This window comes from Oncorhynchus masou, chromosome 32, assembly GCF_036934945.1.
Source record: "Oncorhynchus masou masou isolate Uvic2021 chromosome 32, UVic_Omas_1.1, whole genome shotgun sequence".
Taxonomy (NCBI): domain Eukaryota; kingdom Metazoa; phylum Chordata; class Actinopteri; order Salmoniformes; family Salmonidae; genus Oncorhynchus; species Oncorhynchus masou.
In genome coordinates this window covers 80,248,742-80,275,990 of record NC_088243.1, presented here as the reverse complement: position 1 = coordinate 80,275,990, position 27,249 = coordinate 80,248,742, and the positions used below count along the sequence as shown (strand labels likewise).

The 27,249-nt window shown below is 43.4% G+C and overlaps 1 protein-coding gene across 1 annotated transcript in view; it reads left to right on the top strand.

Annotated features, from left to right (window-relative positions):
• Positions 1 to 27,249, top strand: part of LOC135527123 (actin-binding LIM protein 3-like) — a 117,513-nt gene that overhangs the window by 26,808 nt on the left and 63,456 nt on the right. Inside the window, exon 3 of the mRNA XM_064955771.1 lies at positions 24,973 to 25,156. Coding sequence (XP_064811843.1) covers positions 24,973 to 25,156 — 184 coding nt within the window. The remainder of the gene's footprint in view (positions 1 to 24,972; positions 25,157 to 27,249) is intronic.

Genomic DNA, 27,249 nt, shown 5'->3' with positions numbered 1-27,249 from the left:
CTACTTAGATTTGTGTGTATTGGGTATAATTTGTGCAATTTGTTAGATATTACTTGTTAGATATTACTGCACTGTCGGAGCTAGAAGCACAAGCATTTCGCTACACCTGCAATAACATCTGCTAATCACGTGTATGTGACCAATAACATTTGATTGGATTTGATATAGTTGTTATACACACTACGGTGATGTAAAAGCATTTCTCTGTACGATCTCGACCTACAGTGTGATGCATTGTGTCATGACAACAACAGTATGTTTTTGAACACATGCTGTAGGTAGGGCCAATGCTTTGTGGTTGTTCTCTCATCTTCTTAGAAGTTTAAATGAATGCCTGCTCCAGCACATCACATACAGTAGTTCACTGCTACCATAGAAAGTGTTTGTATAAGCTACTTAGTCGAGGATTGTTTCAAATGGGGTTTTATGATATCCCCCTCTACTTTCACTTGTGTGTTTTCAGTTGAGGGGTTGCTGTGGTAACCATGTGAAAGGGCCCCCTCCCCCTGATTGGTGGTTATTCTCAGCCTCACTAGGGAGCCTCAACCAATGGGAAACCCCCATTACAAAGACCAGAGAGAAGTTTCAGGCAGAGAAAGAGAGGGGGGTATATGTCATATGTTTGTTTCCCCATCTCTCTGTTTCTGCCCCCCCCCACCACTCTCTCCCTCTCCCCTAACCTGAGCTCTCCTCTCCCCTCCACTCCTTTCATCTCAAAATGGAACCAATGGGATAGTGCAAAATGCAAACTCAGGCAAAAATAGTTAGACATGGACATATTTGACCCAGGTCAGACCTGGACCAAAGCAGAGACAGATGACACCAGTACAGTAGAGCAGTATTATGTGACCATGCCCTCCCTCTGTGGTTCTATCCACTGTGTTTCCAGGAGCATCAATGGCCACAGCTTTCTAAAGACCTGCTATTTTTTCACTGTCACCCCCTACCTTCCCTCCCTACCCTTCCCCTCAACTACATGTTCTCTCCCCTAGTCATCCTTCTGTTTTCTGTTCTGTTTGTTTTTCATTCCTGTTGTTTGTCTTTGGCTGATGGTGATCTGGGTGTGTGATGGGGAATGGAACAGACACATGAAGAAGATTGAAAGATGGAGAGAGTGAGAGAAAGAGGTTGGTCATGGTTTAGGCATCAGTTATCAAACCAAGCATTTCTCTCTCTCTCTCTCTCTCTCTCACTCCGTCTCTCTCTCTCTCTTACTCCGTCTCCCTCTCTCTCACTCCGTCTCTCTCTCTCTCTCTCTCTCACTCCGTCTCTCTCTCTCTCTCTCTCTCACTCCGTCTCTCTCTCTCTCACTCCATCTCTCCCTCTCTCTCTCTCTCTCTCTCTCTCTCTCTCACTCAGTCTCTCTCTCACTCTGTCTCACTCTGTCTCACTCTGTCTCTCTCTCGCTCTCCATCTCTCTACCCCTTTCGCTCTATGACAGTTATCCAAGCATGAAATCAACTTCCCATCTTGGGACAGTTTGACATTGACGTGTTCAGTGTGTGATAGGGTGGCTAAAGGAATACGTCTGTGTGCGTGTGATAGGGAGGTTGAAAAGGCTAAATTACACTCGGGTCAATTTCATTTGAGGAGTTGTCCCACAAGGTGGACAATGTGGTCATATTTGTCATAACCATCTATTGATGCTGTGATATTAGTTAATTTATCTTTCTAACGTGGTCTTTTTGTGTTGTCTGTCTGGCTGCAAGGAAACATATATGGAACATTTTCCACACTTTGTTATGTTATAGCCTTATGCTAAAATTGATTTAATTGTTTTTATCTCTCATCAATCTACACACGATACCCCATAATGACAAAGCAAAACAGATTTTTAGAAATGTTTGCAAATGTATAAATAAATAAAAATGGACATTTACATAAATATTCACGCTCTTTGTTGAATGTGAAGCGTCACTGGTTGGGGAGCGTTGCTGCTCAGCTATTTTCAGGTCTCTCCAGAGATGGTCAATCGGGTTCAAATCCGGGCTCTGGCTGGCCCACACAAGAACATTCAGAGACTTGTCCCTAAGCCACTCCTGCATTGTCTTGGCTGTGTGCTTCAGGTTATTGTCCTGTTGGAAGGTGAACAGTCTGCGGTCCTGAGCGCTCTGGAGCAGATTTTCATCAAGGATCTCTGTACTTTGCTCCGTTCGTCTTTCGCTTGATCCTAGCTAGTCTCCCAGTCCCTGCCGCTGAAAAACATCTTCACAGCATGATGCTGTCACTACCATTCTTCACCATAGGGTTTCCTCCAGACGTGATTCTTGGCATTAAAGGCAAAGAGTTCAATCTTGGTTTCATCAGACCAGATAAACTTGTTTCTCATGGTCAGAGAGTGGGTTGCCTTGTGCCTTTGACTGTGGAGTGGCTTCCATCAGGCCACTACAATAAAGGCCTGATTGTTGGAGTGCAGCAGAGATGGTTGTCCTTCTGGAAGGCTCGACCGTCTCTATAGAGGACCTCTGGAGGTCTGTCAGAGTGACCATCAGGTTCTTTGTCACCTCCCTGACCAAGGCCTGCCTTCCCCAATTGTTCAGTTTGGTAAGGCGGCCAGCTCTAGGAAGAGGCTTGTTGGTTCCAAATTTCTTCCATTTAAGAATGATGGAGGCCACTGTGTTCCAGGGGACCTTCAATGCTGCAGAAATGTTTTGGTACCTTTCCCCAGATCTGTGCCTCAACACAATCCTGTCTCGGAGCTCTACAGACAGTTCCTTCGACCTCATGGCTTGTTTTTTCCTCTGACACGCACTGTCAACTGTGGGATCTTATATAGACAGGTGTGTGCCTTTCCAAATCATGTCCAATCAATTGCATTTGCCACAGATGGATTCCAGTCAACTTTTAGAAACATCCCAAGGATGACCAATGGAAACAGGGTGCACCTGAGCTCAGTTTTGAGCCTCATAGCAAAGGGTAAATAAGGTATTTCTGTTTTTATTTGTCATAAATTTGCTAAAAAATTTAAATCTGTTTTTGTGTTTCATTATGGGGTATTGTGAGTAGATTGAGGGAACAAAATAATTTAATCAATTTTTGAATAAGGCTGTAACGTAACAAAATGTGGAAAAAGTCAAGGGTTCTCACTAGTTTCCAAATGCACTGTTTAGGCAGAACTGTTTATATTCAACTCATTTCACCTTGGGAAACAATAATGCACTGTTTAGGCAGAACTGTGTATATTCAACTCATTTCACCTTGGGAAACAATAATGCACTGTTTAGGCAGAACTGTGTATATTCAACTCATTTCACCTTGGGAAACAATAATGCACTGTTTAGGCAGAACTGTGTATATTCAACTCATTTCACCTTGGGAAACAATAATGCACTGTTTAGGCAGAACTGTGTATATTCAACTGATTTCACCTTGGGAAACAATAATGCACTGTTTAGGCAGAACTGTGTATATTCAACTCATTTCACCTTGGGAAACAATAATGCACTGTTTAGGCAGAACTGTGTATATTCAACTCATTTCACCTTGGGAAACAATAATGACATTTTCTATGATACTGTTCCTTTCATTTCTTCCTCAGACTCTCACTGTCTGTTATCATCACTTGTCTTTCTTTGTCCGTCTCCCTCTGTCCGTCTCCCTCTGTCCGTCTCCCTCTGTCCGTCTCCCTCTGTCTGCCTCAGTCTGTCTGCCTCAGTCTGTCTGCCTCAGTCTGTCTCTGTCTCCGTCTGTCTGTCTCCGTCTGTCTGTCTCCGTCTGTCTGTCTCCGTCTGTCTGTCTCCCTCTGTCTGTCTCCCTCTGTCTGTCTCCCTCTGTCTGTCTCCCTCTGTCTGTCTCCCTCTGTCTGTCTCCCTCTGTCTGTCTCCCTCTGTCTGTCTCCCTCTGTCTGTCTCCCTCTGTCTGTCTCCGTCTGTCTGCCTCAGTCTCTCTGTCTCTGTCTCAGTCTGTCTCTGTCTCAGTCTGTCTCTGTCTCTGTTTCTGTCTGTCTCAGTCTGTCTGTCTCCGTCTGTCTCCGTCTGTCCGTCTGTCTGTCTGTCTCAGTCTCTGTTGCCGTCTGTCTGTCTCTGTCTCTGTCTCAGTCTGTCTCTGTCTCAGTCTGTCTCAGTCTGTCTGTCTGTCTCTGTCTGTCTGTCTGTCTGTCTGCCTCAGTCTCTGCCTCAGTCTGTCTGTCTGCCTCAGTCTGTCTGTCTGCCTCAGTCTGTCTGCCTCAGTCTGTCTGTCTGCTTCAGTCTGTCTGTCTGTCTCTGTCTGTCTGTCTGTCTCTGTCTGTCTGTCTTTGTCTGTCTGTCTGTCTGTTTGTCTGTCTGTCTGTCTGTGTCTCTGTCTGTCTCTGTCTCTGTCTGCCTCAGTCTGTCTCTGTCTGTCTCAGTCTGTCTCTGTCTGTCTCTGTCTGTCTCTGTCTGTCTCTGTCTGTCTCTGTCTGTGCCTCAGTCTGTCTCAGTCTGTCTGCCTCAGTCTCTGCCTCAGTCTGTCTGTCTGCCTCAGTCTGTCTGTCTCAGTCTCTGCCTCAGTCTGTCTGTCTTTCTCCATCTCTCTCTCAGCAGGGAGTTCAGTAGCATTGTGATGGAAAGAGCAATAGCGAGACAGACAGAGATTATTATTATTATTACAGCATTCTTTGAGTGTAGCAGCAGTCCGTTGTAGGGAAGTCATTATAATTCCATTCTGTTGACTGCTCTGTCTTTTCTCTCTATTGTAACAACCAATAGAGCACGCACACACGCACACACACAAACACGCGCACACACGCGCACGCACGCACATACACACACACACATGCACACACACACATGCACACACACATGCACACACACACACTCACACACACGCATATATATTTATATATATATATACAACCCCTTCTGTACACCCTTCACTCATTGGTCGTATCTCTCCCTTACTGTATTGATTCACATTAGATCCAGAGCTCAACATTATGATAATTGATTTCTCATGCATTACCGAGAGCACTAATCGTGTTTAACCTTCTATTTAAACCCATTATAGAGCGACTGATTATGGCTTGGAGAAGAAGCCTGGTAATCTCAGTCCAAGGCAAAACACTATGGAAAATACATTGATATGGTGTAGAAAATAAACTGTGGAACATACAATTACAGTATGAATACACTAACTGTATCATGTATTGTATGGAATAGTAAGAATGTCTTAGACCATTCTTATTAACAAACATTTAGGAGAGGCAGCACAACAAAATTTCAACTTAATAGTATGTACATTATTTTTGTCAATATACATACATTGTTGCCTTATCTTTCGTTGTGGCTGGCAATGTGACATTACTGTTCTGCAGCTCTAAATTGACCGTAAATACCAGTATCACAGTCGCCACTAGTCAATAAGCTTACAAACTATTAAAACATTTGATCAATTTTTCATCTAAAACATATTAGACTCTTGAATAACGTAAGAATTCACAAGCATGTGCAGACAATTAAAGGGTTTATTTTCTTGTTAGCAAAATGTAGCTTGCAAGACAATAACACAGCTAACTATGCTAGCAAGTAGCATTAGCCTATCAAACATGATCGTTTATTCCTCTCATATGAATATAAATGTACAGTTTCAGGATATTAAAGTTACCTTTACAACAAAACAGTTTGCATTTTATCGGACAATGAAAGAAAGTTGAATACCAATAGAACAGGAGAAAAACAGACTACTGGTTTCTGTTGGCAGATGGAAGTCTGTATAAAATATTAGACTACTGGTTTCAGGTGGCAGATGGAAGTCTGTATAAAATATTAGACTACTGGTTTCAGTTGATAGATGGAAGTCTGTATAAAATATTAGACTACTGGTTTCAGTTGATAGATGGAAGTCTCTATAAAATATTAGACTACTGGTTTCAGTTGATAGATGGAAGTCTGTATAAAATATTAGACTACTGGTTTCAGTTGATAGATGGAAGTCTGTATAAAATATTAGACTACTTGTTTCAGTTGATAGATGGAAGTCTGTATAAAATATTAGACTACTGGTTTCAGTTGATAGATGGAAGTCTGTATAAAATATTACACTACTGGTTTCAGTTGATAGATGGAAGTCTGTATAAAATATTACACTACTGGTTTCAGTTGATAGATGGAAGTCTGTATAAAATATTAGACTACTGGTTTCAGTTGATAGATGGAAGTCTGTATAAAATATTACACTACTGGTTTCAGTTGATAGATGGAAGTCTCTATAAAATATTAGACTATTGGTTTCAGTTGGCAGATGGAAGTCTGTATAAAATAATTTATGTAGTAATTAATATATAACCCTAACCCTCATATGTAGTAAAACATTCAGGTTTCAAACAATTAAGTAGCTGTTATGTTATGTTTTAAAACTGCATACTGCCTCCAGCTCACTGCAGTGGTGTGAGATGTGCAAATGAAGCCTGCCTTCCCTTGCCTATGCATTTGAATGGCGAATGGAAAGGAACGCACGTGCTTCAATTACCAGTTGAAATATAAAAATATTAGCTCTTTTTAATCGTAGTTTCTAAAAAGATTTAACACATGATTGCATTTAGAATTTTTGTGCAATGATTGGGCCTATAAAAACGCTGTCTGACTGACAGATTTTCTGCTCAAAGTCTCTATCTGTATGGCGTGTACGTGTGATAAATAAGATACGTAACGAATATACACACGTGCCAATTTAATTCCACTAAATGATGCACATTAATCCATAGACTAAAAAGAAAGACTGGTAAAGTGTATTTACATCATCTGGTATTTACATCAATGAATAGGCTAAAAAGTATTATTTCACATTCTTTTTTTTCTTCTCTCGGACAATTGGCCGGAAGCAATTTTATTTATTGGCTTTTCTAAAAAAAAATAACGGCCAAAGGCCAGCTGTTACTGGCTAACTGAAACCCTGGCGAGGACACACGGATCGTGCTGTATGACATATTGTATTACTGGCTAACTGAAACCCTGGCGAGGACTGGGGATCGTGCTGTATTACATATTGTATTACTGGCTAACAGAAACCCTGGCGAGGACACACGGATCGTGCTGTATTACATATTGTATTACTGGCTAACAGAAATCCTGGCGAGGACACACGGATCGTGCTGTATTACATATTGTATTACTGGCTAACAGAAACCCTGGCGAGGACACACGGATCGTGCTGTATGACATATTGTATTACTGGCTAACAGAAACCCTGGCGAGGACACACGGATCGTGCTGGATTACATATTGTATTACTGGCTAACAGAAACCCTGGTGAGGACACACAGATCGTGCTGTATGACATATTGTATTACTGGCTAACAGAAACTCTGGCGAGGACTCACGGATCGTGCTGTATTACATATTGTATTACTGGCTAACAGAAACCCTGGCGAGGACACACGGATCGTGCTGTATTACATATTGTATTACTGGCTAACAGAAACCCTGGCGAGGACACACGGATCGTGCTGTATTACATATTGTATTACTGGCTGACAGAAACCCTGGCGAGGACACACGGATCGTGCTGGATTACTGGCTAACAGAAACCCTGGCGAGGACACACAGATCGTGCTGGATTACATATTGTATTACTGGCTAATTGAAACCCTGGCGAGGACTGCGGATCGTGCTGGATTGCATATTGTATTACTGGCTAACTGAAACCCTGGCGAGGACGCACGGATCGTGCTGGATTACATATTGTATTACTGGCTAACAGAAACCCTGGCGAGGACACACGGATCGTGCTGTATTACATATTGTATTACTGGCTAATTGAAACCCTGGCGAGGACTGCGGATCGTGCTGGATTACTGGCTAACAGAAACCCTGGCGAGGACACACGGATCGTGCTGTATGACATATTGTATTACTGGCTAACAGAAACCCTGGCGAGGACACACAGATCGTGCTGTATGACATATTGTATTACTGGCTAATTGAAACCCTGGCGAGGACTGCGGATCGTGCTGGATTACATATTGTATTACTGGCTAACAGAAACCCTGGCGAGGACACACGGATCGTGCTGGATTACATATTGTATTACTGCTAATGGTAGCACACTGTGTATCGTGGCCTAATGACACACTGACCACATTTTCCACTGGTAGCTAAAGTGGCACTCTCCCATTCCAGTACAGCTACCAGGCATTACAGTGGTCTAAATGCATGTTCCATATGGACAGCTCCTTAGGGAGATACACGCTCTCTCAATCACACACACGCGCACACTCACTCACTCCACTCACTCACTCCACTCACTCACTCCACTCACTCACTCCACTCACTCACTCCACTCACTCACTCCACTCACTCACTCCACTCACTCACTCCACTCACTCACTCACTCACTCACTCACTCACTCACTCACATACTCACTCACTCGCACGCGTCAGGTTCCAAAACCATACAATTCTTCTGTCAGCAGTTTTGTGAGTCAAAATAGATTTCTCCAATGTCCAGAGTATCAGGACTACTGAAAGAGTCCTGTATCTGTTTGTCTCTGGTAAAACTTCCCTTAATGAAAGGAGCAGGCAGAGAGGCAGAGAGAGATGGAGAGAGAGAGGTTAGACCCAACCAAATCATGAGAAAACAATATAATTATTACTTGAGGCATTGGAAAGAATTAACAAGAAAATTGAGCAAACTGGAATGCTATTTCTAGGGTAGCCTAGTGGTTAGAGCGTTGGACTAGTAACCGAAAGGTTGCAAGTTCAAATCCCCAAGCTGACAAGGTACAAATCTGTCGTTCTGCCCCTGAACAGGCAGCTAACCCACTGTTCCTAGGCCGTCATTGAAAATAAGAATTTGTTCTTAACTGACTTGCCTAGTAAAATAAAGGTAAAATAAAAAAAAATACAAAATTTGTCCCTACACAGAGAGTACACAGTGGCAAAATACCTGACCACTGTGACTGCCCCAAACTTAAGGAAAGCTTTGACTATGTACAGACTCAGCGAGCATAGCCTTGCTTATTGAGAAAGGCCGCCGTAGGCAAACATGGCTCTCAAGAGAAGACAGGCTATGTGCTCACTGCTCACAAAATGATGTGGAAACTGAGCTGCACTTCCTAACCTCCTGTCCAATGTATGACCATATTAGAGAGACATATTTCCATCAGATTACACAGATCCACAAAGAATACAAAAACAAACTCGAATTTGATAAACTCCCATATCTACTGGGTGAAATTCCACAGTGTGCCATCAGAGCAGCAAGATTTGTGACCTTTTTCCACAAGAAAAGGGCAACCAGTGAAGAACAAACCCCATTGTAAATACAACCCATATTTGTTTATTTATTTTCCCTTTTGTACTTTAACCATTTGCACATATATATATATATACATAATATGACATTTGTTACAACACTGCATATATACATAAGACATTTTGAATGTCTTTATTCGTTTGGAACTTCTGTGAGTGTAATGTTTACTCTTCAATTTAAAAAAAAATGTATTTCCCTTATGTTTGTTATCTATATCACTTGCTTTGGCAATGTTAACATTTGTTTCCTATGCCAATAAAGCCCCTCGAATTGAATTGAGAGAGAGCGATGTGTATTAGAGGGGATGGGAGCTTCCTGTAGCTATAGCAACCTCTGCCACGTTGCTCCAATCACCAAGCTAATGTGTGGTTACTAGGGAGATATTGCAAGATTCCAGGGAGATGAGTTTAGGCAGCTGTGATTTTCTCTCCAGAAGCTGTTGGATTTAGGATCGAAGACAACCTTTGTCTCAAACACACCCTATTCACTATATAGAGCTCTGGTCAAAATTAGTGCACTATTTAGGGAATACTGTACAATTTGGGATGAAACGGGAATTATCCTGCATCTAGTCTCCTAAAGGATCACTGCTTGAGGGGATAAACACACTCATCCACCCTGTCTATTGTCTCTCCCTTTTGTGTGTGTGTGTGTGTGTGTGTGTGTGGCTCTGTAAGTGAGAGATTCTGATCTGTGATGGTTGTGTACACGCTCGCCCACCCTGTCTATTGTCTCTCCCTTGTGTGTGTGTGTGTGTGTGTGTGTGTGTGTGTGTGTGTGTGTGGCTCTGTAAGTGAGAGATTCTGATCTGTGATGGCTGTGTACACGCTCACCCAGTTCTTTCTCATACGTTTCAGCAGTGTTTATTGGTTGGTGATGTGTTAACTTCTCCTTGTCTTTTCCTCCCTAGTGACTATGGTTAGGTTTTAGGATTTATGTATGTGTGTTCTTAATGAGGGTTCCCTCTGTTCCTTCTGTATGTCTGAGTAAGACGTCTTGTCTGCTCATCATCAAATTGAGTTTTGTTTTGTCCACAAGCTGCTTAGTTAGGTCTGACTGCCTGAGATCTGGAGAGACTGGCTCAAATTCACTGTTTTACCCTGGAGTCTTCATTAACACCTTAACAATTTAACTAAAAGTCTATCCCTCTCAGCTCTTTCTTTCTTTCTTTCTTTCTTTCTTTCTTTCTTTCTTTCTTTCTTTCTTTCTTTCTTTCTTTCTTTCTTTCTTTCTTTCTTTCTTTCTTTCTTTCTCACCCTCCATCCCTTCAGCCCTCTCTCTTGGCTCTGTCTGTAAGAGTACATTAATTACAGCTGAAGCGTTTCCCGAAGCTTCAGTAGGCAAGGAAAGACATGAGGAGAGGAATAGAGGAGAGGCGGGGGAGGGAGAGAATGGAAGAGTTGGAGAACGTGCCGATGAGGAGGAGAGTGGGTAAGGAACACAGAGTAGAACATGTAGGGTCACATAGGATTTATGGGGAGGTTGGGAGGAGCTGCTATATCCTGTCCCTGCTGGAGGTAGTCCTACATGGTCCTTACAGTACCAATGCCCTTGCACTCTGTGTGTGTGTATGTGTGTGTGTACGTGCCATTGTCCTTGCCAGCAGCCTTATACCCAGGCTTGGTGTATTAGCATAGTGTTGACATTAGCAGTTAAACAATTAGACTGTGTGGATATCCCAAATGTCACCCTATTCCCTACTGGGTCTGTGGCAGTGTCCCGGTCAATAGTAGTGCACTATATATAGAGCCATTTGGAATACAGCCTGTAGCTACAGTAGTATGGCTAACAGACTCCATAGAGAGGACAGACATTTGTGAAACGATTCATCACAGAGATTTAACACAAGTGCAAAGAGAGGAACGGTGAGAGAAAAGGAGCAGAGGTGGGGAGGCATGATGGAGAGAGAGTGGAAGACTTACTGAGTCACTGAGTCACTGACTTACTGAGTCACTGAGTTACTGACTTACTGAGTCACTGAGTCACTGACTTACTGAGTTACTGACTTACTGAGTTACTCACTTACTGAGTCACTGAGTCATTGAGTTACTCACTTACTGAGTCACTGACTTACTGAGTTACTGACTTACTGACTTACTGACTTACTGACTTACGGAGTCACTGACTTACGGAGTCACTGAGTTAATGACTTACTGAGTTACTGCCACTAACAACTGCACACGTCTCTCCACACTGTGTAGAAATGAGCTGTAAAACTGCGTAATTTCTCTACGCCCCATGGCAAAATGAGTAGAATTGCATTAAATGTTTTAGAAAATTTCCCCCACCCCATCATTGTTGCCCATCCCTGGTTTAACACAATGCTACAGCCTTTCACAGAGCATGTGGTCCTGATTAGAAGTAGTAAAAAGCAGTTCCCCAGAGCTTTCGTCATGGGCCAAGCCACAGCTGCCCTGTCAGGGATAGGCACAGAACAACACATCACCACCCAGCCCTGAACTGCTTAGCCTATAACACTCGCAGCAGTGTGTCTTTTCACCCCGTAGAGACCCCATTGTCATTTCCTGGTAACTAAGAGAGATTTGGGAACACAAAATGCTGCCGCTCCACCTCAGCCTTTTGCATGGGATGCCACTGTCTCTAGGGCAACCACGGAAGGTTAATGGTTCCTATGGCAACCAGGGGAAAGGGGACGTTCCTGCCCAGAACATCCAACCAATGGTCACTCAACACACAGGGTAACAATGTGATGACCAAGAACAGGTGGACCTTTCACCAAAACCACCTACCCTGCATCCCAAATGGCACCCTCTGACCTGTCTAGTGTGCTACTGTTGATGGGTCCTGGTCAAAATCAATGCACAATATTTTACTAGGCAAGTCAGTTAAGAACAAATTCTTATTTTCAATGATGGCCTAGGAACAGTGGGTTAACTGCCTGTTCAGGGGCAGAACGACAGATTTGTACCTTGTCAGCTCGTGGATTCGAACTTGCAACCTTTCGGTTACTAGTCCAACGCTCTAACCACTAGGCTACCCTGCCTCCCCAATATAGGGAATAGGGTGCCATTTCAGATGCAACCAGTCCCACTAAATGCATTTAGGCTGTCATATGGCCTGATGCTATGGTAATGAGATGCATTTGGTTAATGATATGAGTGGTTTCTGTGTTTGAAGTCTGGCCAGGTCTGGTGGTGTCTGGGAACATACTCTTAGTGTGTGCCACAGATTTCAAAAGGCTGGTAACTGCCGGAGAGATGGGGGAGGGGAGAGAGATGAGGGAGGGGGGAGAGAGATGAAAAGAGAAAGAGTGAACAATAGAGAGTGTGAGAAATAGAGAGATTGAGCAAGAAAGAGATTTAGAGGGAATGAGAGACATGATTAACTCATTCAGCATGCCATATTTAGCTCAAATAGTCAATCAAATGTATTTCCATTACTGTTGTATGTTTTCCATCTAGATGTACTTATAATACTGTATTTTCTCTCTCTCTCTCTGTCTCCTCTCGCTCTTTCGCTAGGAAGTGGAATTGGAAGTGCAGTTCAGTTTCCACTTCATTTTGTGGGCAGGGTGCACATAGGCAGACCTGGTTCTCAAGAGAAGACAGGCTATGGCAGCCTTTCTCAATAGCAAGGCTTTGCTCACTGAGTCTGTACATAGCCAAAGCTTTCCTTAAGTTTGGTTCAGTCACAGTGGTCAGGTATTCTGCCACTGTGTACTCTCTGTTTAGGGCCAAATAGCATTCTAGTTTGCTCTGTTATTTTGTGAATTACTTTCCAATGTTTCAAGTAATTATCTTTTTGTTTTCTCATGATTTGATTGGGTCTAATTGTGTTGCTGTCCTGGAGCTCTGTGGGGTCTGTTTGTGTTTGTTTGTCCTCTCCTGTCAGATATCATGTGCTATGTGGTTTTGTGGTCAGCTTTCTGGCTGCTTCTCCCTGTTTTCAACTCCACTGGGACGTTGTGTTTGAAGCACTGCCATTGTTCCGTGGTTCGAGAGATGTGGCCGGCACACACACATCACTCACTCACAAGCCCTATAGTTATCTCCCAATACTAGCTGGATCTCTCTCTCTCTCTCTCTCTCTATCCTTCTTCCTTCTTCCTTTTGCTCTTTTACTATCTCACTTTCCTTGCCCCCCTCTCTCTCTCTCTTCTCACTACTGTACATAGTGGGCCCTGGTCAAACGTAATGCACTAAATAGGGAATAGGGTGCAATTTGGGAAAGACTAGTTCATACTAGTGACAAAGACTAGTGACAAAGACTAGTTCATAGTGAAGAACTATTAATATTCTTTAGCTGTGATAAGTCAATACACTCCACTCATGAACTAAGGATACAATTAGTTATTGTTGAAGGGTGTGTGTGTGTGTGTGTGTGTGGCGGGATGGATTGTGTGTGTCCGTGTCCACTGGGACAATACAGCTCACAAAGGAAGATGATATAATGCATATGATAGAATCATGACTAGGAGTGTGTCATTACCCAGAGAGATCACTCCAGATTCAAGGTGAAATTTGGCCTTTTTTGCTGGAACGTCTGGAGAAGCAGTCAAAAATATACACTGCTCAAAACAATAAAGGGAACACTTAAACAACACAATGTAACTCCAAGTCAATCACACTTCTGTGAAATCAAACTGTCCACTTAGGAAGCAACACTTATTGACAATACATTTCACATGCTGTTGTGAAAATGGAATAGACAACAGGTGGAAATTATAGGCAATTAGCAAGACACCCCCAAAAAAGGAGTGGTTCTGCAGGTGGGGACCACAGACCACTTCCAGTTCCTATGCTTCCTGGCTGATGTTTTGGTCACTTTTGAATGCTGGCGGTGCTTTCACTCTAGTAGTAGCATGAGATGGAGTCTACAACCCACACAAGTGGCCCAGGTAGTGCAGCTCATCCAGAATGGCACATCAATGCGAGCTGTGGCAAGAAGGTTTGCTGTGTCTGTCAGCGTAGTGTCCAGAGCATCGATGCGCTACCAGGAGACAGGCCAGTACATCAGGAGACGTGGAGGAGGCCGTAGGAGGGTAACAACGCAGCAGCAGGACCGCTACCTCCGTCTTTGTGCAAGGAAGAGCAGGAGGAGCACTGCCAGAGCACTGCAAAATGACCTTCAGCAGGCCACAAATGTGCATTGTGTCTGCTCAAACGGTCAGAAACAGACTCCATTAGGGTGGTATGAGGGTACGACGTCCACAGGTGGGGGTTGTGCTTACAGCCCAACACCGTGCAGTATGTTTGGCATTTGCCAGAGAACACCAAGATTGGCAAATTCACCACTGGCTCCCTGTGCTCTTCACAGATGAAAGCAGGTTCACACTGAGCACATGTGACAGACTGGAGACGCAGTGGAGAACGTTTTGCTGCCTGCAACATCCTCCAGCATGACCGGTTTGGCGGTGGGTCAGTCATGGTGTGGGGGTGGCATTTCTTTGGGGGGCCGCACGGCCCTCTGTGCTCGCCAGAGGTAGCCTGACTGCCAATAGGTACCGAGATGAGCTCCTCAGACCATATGCTTGTGCGGTTGTCCCTGGGTTTTGTCTAATGCAAGACAATGCTAGACCTCATGTGGCTGGAGTGTGTCAGCAGTTCCTGCAAGAGGAAGGCATTGATGCTATGGACTGGCCCGCCCGTTCCCCAGACCTGAATCCAATTGAGCACATCTGTGACATCATGTCTCGCTCCATCCACCAACGCCACGTTGCACCACAGACTGTCCAGGAGTTGGCGGATGCTTTAGTCCAGGTCTGGGAGGAGATCCCTCAGGAGACCATCCGCCACCTCATCAGGAGCATGCCCAGGCATTGTAGGGAGATCATACAGGCACGTGGAGGCCACACACACTACTGAGCTTCATTTTGACTCATTTTAAGGACATTACATCAAAGTTGGATCAGCCTCTAGCGTGGTTTTCCACTTTAATTTTGAGTGTGACTCCAAATCCAGACCTCCATGGGTTGATACATTTGATAATTTGCGTGTGATTTTGTTGTCAGCACATTCAACTATGTAAAGAAAAAAGTATTTAATAAGAATATTTCATTCATTCAGATCTAGGATGTGTTATTTTAGTGTTCCCATTATTTTTTTGAGCAGTGTATATATAATTGTCCACTATGAAAACAAAGTGCCCAGAGTTTGTATTAAACCTGCAGTCTACTGCACAACAGCTTGCTGCTTAAACCACTACTGCACCATCTGTCCACAACAAGTTAGAAAGCCCAGTCTTAATACATGGCTGAATGTAACCAAGGGGTTGTTTTTCTGTTTTAAACCTTCATCTTTAACTTTACCAATTTCACTTAATGGCTGAACTGTTTTTTTTTGTCAATCACTTTGGTAAATATTTCAGATGCAAGTCTTATATTTTCAGGATTCTGAGCACAAAACAAAACATGTATAACAGTTGTAATCCCACTGTTTGATGTTCTGAACCGTTGAGCGTTCGTTGGAGTTAACCAAACACATGAGAACATGTTGTTTAGTCACGATACTTCAGATAACGATAGGCTCAACGTTTAGTCATTTTAACTAAAGATTTAATCCAATAGCAAGAAATGCATGATACAATTTTCTGACCAGATATTTTTGAAGTGCGGACTACACTGAATAATAAAGGGTGAACACCAGGTACAGTATTTAACCATGTACCAGTATTCACACATTTTTCAAGTTTAATGCAAATAAAATCTATATGTAATTTGTCTGTATCCAATGTAAAGTTTAGAGCTTGTTGAGAATAAAGTCAGTCGTTCAGTGTCAGTAGATGAAGAAAGCATCAGATACACTGTTCAGACCCATTGACTTTATCCACATGTTGTTACATTACAGCCTTATTATAAAATAGATTAAATATTATTATTTTTTCATCAATCTACACATAATACCCCATAATGACAAAGCAAACACAGGTTTTTCTAAATTATAACAAATGTATTCAAACTATTTGCTATGACACTTGAAATTGAGCTAATGTGCATCCTGTTTCCATTTATCATCCTTGAGATGTTTCCACAACTTGATGGGAGTCCACCTGCGGTAAATTCAATTGATTGGACATGATTTGGAAAGGCACACGCCTGTCTAGATAAGGTCTCACAGTTGACAGTCCATGTCAGAGCAATTGTTGGCAGAGCTTCGAGACCGGATTGTGTCAAGGAACAGATCTGGGAAGGGTACCAAAACATTTCTGCAGCATTGAAGGTTCTCAGAAACACGGTGGCCTCCATCATTCTTAAATGGAAGCATTTTGGAACCACCAAGACTCTTCCTAGAGCTGATCATCCCTGATCAGCCACCCGGCCAAACTGAGTAATCAGGGGGGAAGGCCTTGGTCAGGGAGGTGACCAAGAACCCAATGGTCACTCGGTTAGAGCTCCAGAGTTTCTCTGTGGAGATGGGAGAACATTCCAGAAGGACAACCATCTCTGCAGCACTCCACCAAGCAGGTCATACAGAAGCCACTCCTCAGTAAAAGGCACATGACAGCCCTGCTTATAGCTTGGCGCCTAAAGGAATCAGACCATGAGAAACAAGATCTCTGGTCTGATGAAACCAAGATTGAACTCTTTGGCCTGAAAGGCAAGTGTCACTTCTGGAGGACAAATGGCACTATCCTTGTGGTGAAGCATGGTGGTGGCAACATCTTGCTGTGGGGATGTTTTTCAGCAGCAGGGGGACTAGTTAGGGTCAAGCGAAAGATGAACAGAGCAAAGAACAGAGAGATCCTTGAAGACAACCTGTTCCAGAGCGCTCAGGACCTTGGACTGAGGCGAAGGTTCACCTTCAAACAGGACAACAACCCTAAGCAAAGCCAAGACAGTGTAGGAGTGGCTTCGGGACAAGTCTCTGAATGTTCTTGTGTGGCCCAGCCAGAGCCCGGACTTGAACCCGACCGAACATCTCTGGAGAGACCTGAAAATAGCTGTGCAGCAACGGTCCCCAACTAACCTGACAGAGCTTGAGAGGATCTGCAGAGAAGAATGCGAGAAACTCCCCAAATACAGGTGTGCCAAGCTTGTAGTGTCATACCCAAGAAGACTCGAGGCTGTAATCACTGCCAAAGGGGCTTCAACAAAGTACTGAGTGAAGGGTCTGAATACTTTTGTAAATACAAATATTTATATATCTATGAAAAAAATATATATCTATAAAAATCTAACTATTTTGGGTTTTGTCATTATGGGTTAGTATGTGTAAGTTGGTGCAGAGTGGTATTTGTTTGTTGTACTCAGTCAATTGAAAATGTGAGTTTTAAAACGAGCCATGTTGATGATATGTTTAGATTTGTGTGCCTAAAGTTGTGAAAATTGCACCAAAGTGATTGAAAAAGGAGACGGAGAGAGGGAGAGAGGGAAACCGAGAGAGGGAGAGAGGGAAACAGAGAGACGGGGAGAGGGAAGAGAGGGAATCAGAGAGACGGGGAGAGGGAAACAGAGATGGGAGAGGGAGAGAGGGAAACAGAGAGACAGGGAGAGAGGGAAACAGAGACGGGGAGAGGGAGAGAGGGAAACAGAGAGATGGGGAGAGGGAAACAGAGAGATGGAGAGAGGGAAACAGAGAGACAGAGAGGGAAACAGAGAGACAGGGAGAGGGAGAGAGGGAAACAGACGGGGAGAGGGAAACAGAGAGACGGAGAGAGGGAAACAGAGAGACGGAGAGAGGGAATCAGAGAGACGGAGAGAGGGAAACAGAGAGGGGGAGAGGGAGAGAGGGAAACAGAGAGACAGGGAGAGGGAGAGAGGGAAACAGACGGGGACAGGGAAACAGAGAGACGGGGAGAGGGAAACAGAGAGGGAGAGAGGGAAACAGAGAGACGGGGAGAGGGAGACGGGGGAAAAAAGCCTTCCACTCAATGTGGATGATGGTCTGCTATACAAATTGATGGAAAGTGGTGTTGGGGGTAAAAAATAAGACATTATAAAATCCATGTACACAAGTGTGCGGTTAAAATTGGCAAAAAAACACACATTTCTTCCCACAGGGCCGTGGGGTGAGACAGGGATGCAGCTTAAGCCCCACCCTCTTCAACATATATATCAACGAATTGGCGAGGGCACTAGAAAAGTCTGCAGCACCCGGGATCACCCTACTAGAATCTAAAGTCAAATGTCTACTGTTTGCTGATGATCTGGTGCTTCTGTCACCAACCAAGGAAAGTCTACAGCAGCACCTAGATATTCTGCACAAATTCTGCCAGACTTGGGCACTGACAGTAAATCTCAGTAAGACCAAAATAATGGTGCTCCAAAAAAGGTCCCTAGAGCACACAAAAAACTATACATACCTTGGCCTAAACATCAGCGCCACAGGTAACTTCCAAAAAGCTGTGAACGATCTGAGAGACAAGGCAAGAAGAGCATTCTATACCACCAAAAAAATAACATCAAATTCAACATACCATTAGGATCTGGCTAAAAATACTTGAATCAGTCATAGAGCCCATTGACCTTTATGGTTGTGAGGTCTGGGGTCCGCTCACCAAGCAAGACAATTTGGGACAAACACCAAATTGAGACTGCATTCAGAATTCTGCAAAAATATTCTCTGTGTACAACGTAGAACACCAAATAATGCATGCAGAGCAGAATTAGGCCGATATCCACTAATTATCAAAATCCAGAAAAGAGACATTAAATTCTACAACCACCTAAAAGGAAGCAATTCCCAAACCTTCCATAACAAAGCCATCACCTACAGAGAGATGATCCTGGAGAAGAGCCCCCTAAGCAAGCTTGTCCTGGTTCACAAACACAAACACACCCCACAGAGCCCCAGGACAGCAGCACAATTAGACCCAATCAAATCATGAGAAAACAAAAAGATAAATACTTGACACATTGGAAAGAATTTACAAAAAACAGAGCAAACTAGAATGTCCTAAACAGAGAGTACACAGTGGCAGAATTCCTGACACCTGTGACTGACCCAAACTTAAGGTAAGCTTTGACTATGTACAGACTCAGTGAGCATAGCCTTGCTATTGAGAAAGGCCGCCGTAGGCAGACATGGCTCTCGAGAAGACAGGCTATGTGCACACTGCTCACAAAATGAGGTGGAAACTGAGCTGCACTTCCTAACCTCCTGCTAAATGTATGACCATTTTAGAGACACATTTTTCCATCAGATTCCACAGATCCACAAAGAATTCAAAAACAATCTCAAATTTGATAAACTCCCATATCTACTGGGTGAAATACCAGTGTGTCATCACTGCAGCAAGATTTGTGACCTAGCAGCAAGATTAAAGCCCCTTGAATTGAATTGAGAGGGAGACGGAGAGAGGGAGACGGAGAGAGGGAGACGGAGAGAGGGAGACGGAGAGAGAGAGAGGGAGAGAGAGAGAGGAAGACAGAGAGAGAGAGCAAAAGAGCAAAATGGTGATTCACTGATTTGATTTAAACATATTGATCCTCCTTTAGAAGTACTACTGACCTTTTTAGGAACCACACCCACTAGAGTTACTATAGTTTATCTCTTCACTTGACCTTACAGACAAATAGCTGTGGAGAATACTAACTCTGTTTACTAGAACAAATAACACGTCGTCTCTCTTTCCCACTCATCTTTCTCTCTCTCTCTCATCTCTCTCTCTCTCTCCTTCATCTCTCTCCCCCTCTCTTTCTCTCTCCTTCATCTCTCTATCTCTCTCTCTGTCTTATCTCTTTCTCTCTCTCTCTCCATGCCTCTCTTTCTCTCCATCTCTCTCTTTCTCTCCATCTCCATCTCTTTCTCTCTCTCTCACTTTCTCTCTCTCTCTCTCTCTCTCTCTCTCTCTCTCTCTCTCTCTCTCTCCATGCCTCTCTTTCTCTCCATCTCTCTCTTTCTCTCCATCTCCATCTCTTTCTCTCTCTCTCTCTTTCTCTCTCTCTCTCTCTCTCTCTCTCTCTCTCTCTTTCAATTCCTCTCTCTCTCTCTCTCTCTCTCTCTCTCTCTCTTTCCATTCCTCGCTTTCTCTCTCTTTCTCTTTCCATTCCTTGCTTTCTCTCTCTCTCTCTCTCTCTCTCCCTCTCTCTCTTTCCATTCCACGCTTTCTCTCTCTCTCTCTCTCTCTCTCTCTCTCTCTCTTTCTATTCCTCTCTTTCTCTCAATTCAATTCAATTTCAATTCAAGGGCTTTATTGGCATGGGAAACACGTGTTAACATTGCCAAAGCAAGTAAGGTAGATAATATATAAAGTGAATATATAAAGTGAAATAAACAATAAAAATTAACAGTAAACATCACACATACAGAAGTTTCAAAACAATAAAGACATTACAAATGTCATTATTTATATATACAGTGTTTTAACAATGTACAAATGGTAAAGGACACAAGATAAAATAAATAAGCATAGATATGGGTTGTATTTACAATGGTGCGTGTTCTTCACTGGTTGCCCTTTTCTCGTGGCAACAGGTCACAAATCTTGCTGTTTTGATGGCAGTAGATATGGGAGTTTTTCAAAATTGGATTTGTTTTCGAATTCTTTGTGGATCTGTGTAATCTGAGGGAAATATGTCTCTCTAATATGGTCATACATTGGGCAGGAGGTTAGGAAGTTCAGCTCAGTTTCCACCTCATTTTGTGGGCAGTGAGCACATAGCCTGACTTCTCTTGAGACCCATGTCTGCCTACGGTGGCCTTTCTCAATAGCAAGGCTATGCTCGCTGAGTCTGTACATAGTCAAAGCTTTCCTTAATTTTGGGTCAGTCACAGTGGTCAGGTATTCTGCCGCTGTGTACTCTCTGTATAGGGCCAAATAGCATTCTAGTTTGCTCTGTTTTTTTGTTAATTCTTTCCAATGTGTCAAGTAATTATCTTTTTGTTTTCTCATGATTTGGTTGGGTCTAATTGTGCTGCTGTCCTGGGGCTCTGTAGGGTGTGTTTGTGAACAGAGCCCCAGGACCAGCTTGCTTAGGGGACTCTTCTCCAGGTTCATCTCTCTGTAGGTGATGGCTTTGTTGTGGAAGGTTTGGGAATCGCTTCCTTTTAGGAGGTTATAGAATTTAACAGCTATTTTCTGGATTTTGATAATTAGTGGGTATCGGCCTAATTCTGCTCTGCATGCATTAGTTGGTGTTCTACGTTGTACACGGGATATTTTTGCAGAATTCTGCGTGCAGAGTCTCAATTTGGTGTTTGTCCCATTTTGTGAAGTCTTGGTTGGTGAGCGGACCCCAGACCTCACAACCATAAAAGGCAATGGGCTCTATGACTGATTCAAGTATTTTTAGCCAAATCCTAATTGGTATGTTGAAATTTATGTTCCTTTTGATGGCATAGAATGCCCTTCTTGCCTTGTCTCTCAGATCGTTCACAGCTTTGTGGAAGTTACCTGTGGCGCTGATGTTTAGGCCAAGGTATGTATAGTTTTTTGTGTGCTCTAGGGCAACAGTGTCTAGATGGAATTTGTATTTGTGGTCCTGGTGACTGGCCTTTTTTTTGAACACCATTATTATTGTCTTACTGAGATTTACTGTCAGGGCCCAGGTCTGCCAGAATCTGTGCATGAGTTCTAGGTGCTGCTGTAGGCCCTCCTTGGTTGGTGACAGAAGTACCAGATCATCAGCAAACAGCAGACATTTGACTTCGGATTCTAGTAGGGTGAGGCCGGGTGCTGCAGACTTTTCTAGTGCCCGCGCCAGTTCGTTGATATATATATGTTGAAGAGGGTGGGGCTTAAGCTGCATCCCTGTCTAACCCCACGATCCTGTGTGAAGAAATTTGTGTGTTTTTTGCCAATTTTAACCGCACACTTGTTGTTTGTGTACATGGATTTTGTGATGTCGTATGTTTTACCCCCAACACCACTTTCCATCAGTGTGTATAGCAGACCCTCATGCCAAATTGAGCCGAAGGCTTTTTTGAAATCAACAAAGCATGAGAAAACTTTGCCTTTGTTTTGGTTTGTTTGTTTGTCAATTAGGGTGTGCAGGGTGAATACATGGTCTGTTGTACGGTAATTTGGTAAAAAGCCAATTTGACATTTGCTCAGTACATTGTTTTCATTGAGGAAGTGTATGAGTCTGCTGTTAATGATAATGCAGAGGATTTTCACAAGGTTACTGTTGACGCATATTCCACGGTAGTTATTGGGGTCAAATTTGTCTCCATTTTTGTGGATTGGGGTGATCAGTCCTTGGTTCCAAGTATTGGGGAAGATGCCAGAGCTAAGGATGATGTTAAAGAGTTTTAGTATAGCCAATTGGAATTTGTTGTCTGTATATTTGATCATTTCATTGAGGATACCATCAACACCACAGGCCTTTTTGGGTTGGAGGGTTTTTATTTTGTCCTGTAACTCATTCAATGTAATTGAATAATCCAGTGGGTTCTGGTAGTCTTTAATAGTTGATTCTAAGATCTACATTTGATCATGTATATGTTTTTGCTCTTTATCCTTTGTTATAGAGCCAAAAAGATTGGAGAAGTGGTTTACCCATACATCTCCATTTTGGATAGATAATTCTTCGTGTTGTTGTTTGTTTAGTGTTTTCCAATTTTCCCAGAAGTGGTTAGAGTCTATGGATTCTTCAATTACATTGAGCTGATTTCTGACATGCTGTTCCTTCTTTTTCCGTAGTGTATTTCTGTATTGTTTTAGTGATTCACCATAGTGAAGGCGTAGACTCAGGTTTTCCGGGTCTCTGTGTTTTTGGTTGGACAGGTTTCTCAATTTCTTTCTTAGATTATTGTTGTTAATTTTCTTCGGTTTTCTATTTGAGATTTTTAGATTTGATAGGGAAGCTGAGAGGTCAAATATACTGTTAAGATTTTCTACTGCCAAGTTTACACCTTCACTATTACAGTGGAACGTTTTACCCAGGAAATTGTCTAAGGGGGATTGAATTTGTTTTTGCCAATTTGTTTTTTGGTAGGTTTCCAAACTGCATTCCTTCCATCTCTCTCTCTTTCCATTCCTCTCTCTCTCTCTCTCTCTCTCTCTCTCTCTCTCTCTCTCTCTCTCTCTCTCTTTCCATTCCTCTCTCCCTTTCTTTCTCTCTCTCTCTCCATTCCTCTCTCTCTCTCCATTCCTCTCTCTCTCTCTCTCTCTCTCTCTCTCTCCATTCCTCTCTCTCTCTCTCCATTCCTCTTTCTCTCTCTCTCTCTCTCTCTCTCTCTCTCTCCATTCCTCTCTCTCTCTCTCTCTCTCTCTCTCTCTCTCTCTCTCTCCATTCCTCTCTCTCTCTTTCCATTCCTCTCTGTCTCTTTCCATTCCTCTCTCTCTCTATTCCTCTCTCTCTCTCTCTCTCTTTCCATTCCTCTCTCTCTCCATTCCTCTCTTTCTCTCTTTCCATTCCCCTCTCTCCCTCTCTCTCTCTCTTTCCATTCCTCTCTTTCTCTCTCTCTCTCTCTCTTTCCATTCCTCTCTCTCTCCATTCCTCTTTCTCCCTCTCCCTCTCTCTCTCTCTCCCTCTCTCTCCCTCTCTCTCTTTCCATTCCTCTTTCTCTCTCTCTCTCTCTCCATTCCTCTCTCTCTCTTTCCATTCCTCTCTCTCTCTTTCCATTCCTCTCTCTCTCTATTCCTCTCTCTCTCTCTCTCTCTCTCTCTCTTTCCATTCCTCTCTCTCTCCATTCATCTCTTTCTCTCTCTCCATTCATCTCTTTCTCTCTCTCCCTCTCTTTCTCTCTCTCTCTCTCTCTCTCTCTTTCCATTCCTCTCTCTCTCCATTCCTCTTTCTCCCTCTCCCTCTCTCTCTCTCTCCCTCTCTCTCCCTCTCTCTCTTTCCATTCCTCTCTTTCTCTCTTCTCGGGGGGAACATGTAGGAAAGGGTATTTTGTTCCATCTTATTTATCTCCAATGAAGGAATATTTTCTGGACCTTCCGGAGAAATTTGTTTTCCACATTGTCTTTATTTTCACATCACACAAAACTGTTAGCCAAGTGTACACAAACTGTATACCCGACACCCGGAAACACACACACACGCAAGGAGGCACGCACGACAGGAGGCTGGGGCACCTTAAATAGGGAGGATGGGCTTGTGGTAATGCCTGGAGCGGAATATGGAATGGTATCAAATATATCAAACACATGGTTTGATGCCAATCCATTCGCTTCATTGCAGCCATTATTATGAGCCGTCCTCCCCTCAGCAGCCTCCAATGGCAAGCATGCAAATATACATACACACACACCATGTCTATGTCTGCCTGTCTGTAATGAGGGTGGGCTGTTCTGTGTGGAGAAGCAGGGACGAGGAAACTTAATGAAACCCAACAAAATACCTCTGTCAGAACCACCACTGAACAACCCTCTGAGCTCCACATAAAAACACTAATTGGCTCATTTCCAACAGTTTACTGTGGAAGTGGGGCAGATGTGACCAACTGGGTCCAAACCCAGGATATAGAATAGCTTTGCCACCTCAACTAAAGTTGAGGAATTACTGTAGCAGTTTCAAGTTTTCTACTCCGCTCGCCAGCACCTCGCCTAAATAGGTGTATGTTTTTTCTTCTAGATTGTTACTTGTTTTTACCATGGTTTTTCATGTAGAATAGTTTGAGTGTTCAGTCTTTAACCCAATCCACCATCTCTCTCTCTCTCTCTCTCTCTCTCTCTCTCTCTCTCTCTCTCTCTCTCTCTCTCTCTCTCTCTCTCTCTCTCTCCCACCAACTCTCTCTCTCTCCCACCAACTCTCTCTCTCTCTCTCTCTCTCTCTCTCTCTCTCTCTCTCTCTCTTTCTCTTTCTCTTTCTCTTTCTCTTTCTCTTTCTCTTTCTCTTTCTCTTTCTCTCTCTCTCTCTCTCTCTCTCTCTCTCTCTCTCTCTCTCTCTCTCTCTCCCACCAACTCTCTCTCCAGTGTGTGGGTGTGGCCTGGCTAGATCTGGGTTCTATCAGAAGAGTGGTGAGTACATCTGTACGTCAGACTACCAGCGTCTGTACGGGACACGCTGTGACCGCTGTGACGGATTCATCACCGGGGAGGTGGTCTCTGCTCTGGGGAGGACCTACCACCCTACCTGCTTCGTCTGCAGTGTCTGCAGGTACACACACACTCTCCCTAACATGCATAATGTACACACACTCTCTAACACACACACACACACACACACTCACCCTAACATGCATACTGTACACACACTCTCTAACACACACACACTCACTCTCCTTAAAATGCATACTGTACACACACTCTCTAACACACACACACACTCTCTCTCTCTCTCTCTCTCTCTCTCTCTCTCTCTCTCTCTCTCTCTCTCTCTCTCTCTCTCTCTCTCTCTCTCTCTCTCTCTCTCTCTCTCTCTCTCTCTCCCCCTAACATGCATACTGTACACACACTCTCTAACACACACAGATGTCTCCTGATAGATCATTGTGAAACATTGAGGGTGAGCTCTTTTGTAGTTAGCTCTGTACTGCGTTTCAGGGAACTGGTGTTTTGAAAAGGCAGCAGAGATGGTGGGAGACAGAGAAACAGAGCGTGCTGTCTGAGAAGGACAGAAATAGCAGCGATGCTTTTGTGGCCAGAGTAACATGGCTTCCATTAAATATGTAGAGTAAAAGTTGAAAACGCAGAGCAAGGCTGACGGTGCAGAGTCTCTGGAGGGAGAGACACGCAGCTAACAACGAAGTCACACACACACACACACACTCCTCTAGTCTACTACACCTCTAGTCTACTACTACTCCTCTAGTCTACTACACCTCTAGTCTACTACTACTCCTCTAGTCTACAACTACTTATCTAGTCTTCTAGTCTACTACTCCTGTAGTCTACTACTACTCCTCTAGTCTACTACACCTCTAGTCTACTACTACTCCTCTAGTCTACAACTACTTATCTAGTCTTCTACTACTCTTCTAGTCTACTACTCCTGTAGTCTACTACTACTCCTCTAGTCCACTACTACTCCTCTAGTCTAATACTCCTCCTTTAGTCTACTTCTCCTCTAGTCTACTTCTCTTCTAGTCCACTACTCCTCTAGTCTACTACTCCTCTAGTCCACTACTCCTCTCGTCTACTACTACGCTTATCGTCTACTACTACTCCTCTAGTCTACTACTACTCCTTTAGTCTACTACCCCTCTAGTCTACTACTACTCCTCTAGTCTACTACTCTTCCAGTCTACTACTACTCTTCCAGTCTACTACTACTCCTCTAGTCTACTACTACTCCTCTAGTCTACTACACCTCTAGTCTACTACTACTCCTCTAGTCTACAACTACTTATCTAGTCTTCTACTACTCTTCTAGTCTACTACTCCTGTAGTCTACTACTACTCCTCTAGTCTACTACTACTCCTCTAGTCTACTACTACTCCTCTAGTCTACTACTACTTATCTAGTCTTCTACTACTCCTCTAGTCTACTACTCCTGTAGTCTACTACTACTCCTCTAGTCCACTACTACTCCTCTAGTCTACTACTACTCCTCTAGTCTACTACTACTTATCTAGTCTTCTACTACTCCTCTAGTCTACTACTCCTGTAGTCTACTACTACTCCTCTAGTCCACTACTCCTCCTTTAGTCTACTTCTCCTCTAGTCTACTTCTCCTCTAGTCCACTACTCCTCTAGTCTACTACTCCTCTAGTCCACTACTCCTCTCGTCTACTACTACTCTTATCGTCTACTACTACTCCTCTAGTCTACTACTACTCCTTTAGTCTACTACCCCTCTAGTCTACTACCCCTCTAGTCTACTACTCTTCCAGTCTACTACTACTCTTCCAGTCTACTACTACTCCTCTAGTCTACTACTACTCCTCTAGTCTACTACTACTCCACTAGTCTACTACTCCTCTAGTCTAGGACTACTCTAGTCTACGACTCCTCTAGTCTAGTACTACTCCTCCAGTCTACTACTACTCCTCTAGTCTACTACTACTCCTCTAGTCTACTACTACTCCTCTAGTCTACTACTCCTCTAGTCTAGGACTACTCTAGTCTACGACTCCTCTAGTCTACTACTACTCCTCCAGTCTACTACTACTCCTCCAGTCTACTACTACTCCTCTAGTCTACTACTCCTCTAGTCTAGGACTACTCTAGTCTACGACTCCTCTAGTCTTCTACTAATCCTCTAGTCTATTACTACTCCTCTAGTCTACTACTCCTCTAGTCTACTAGTA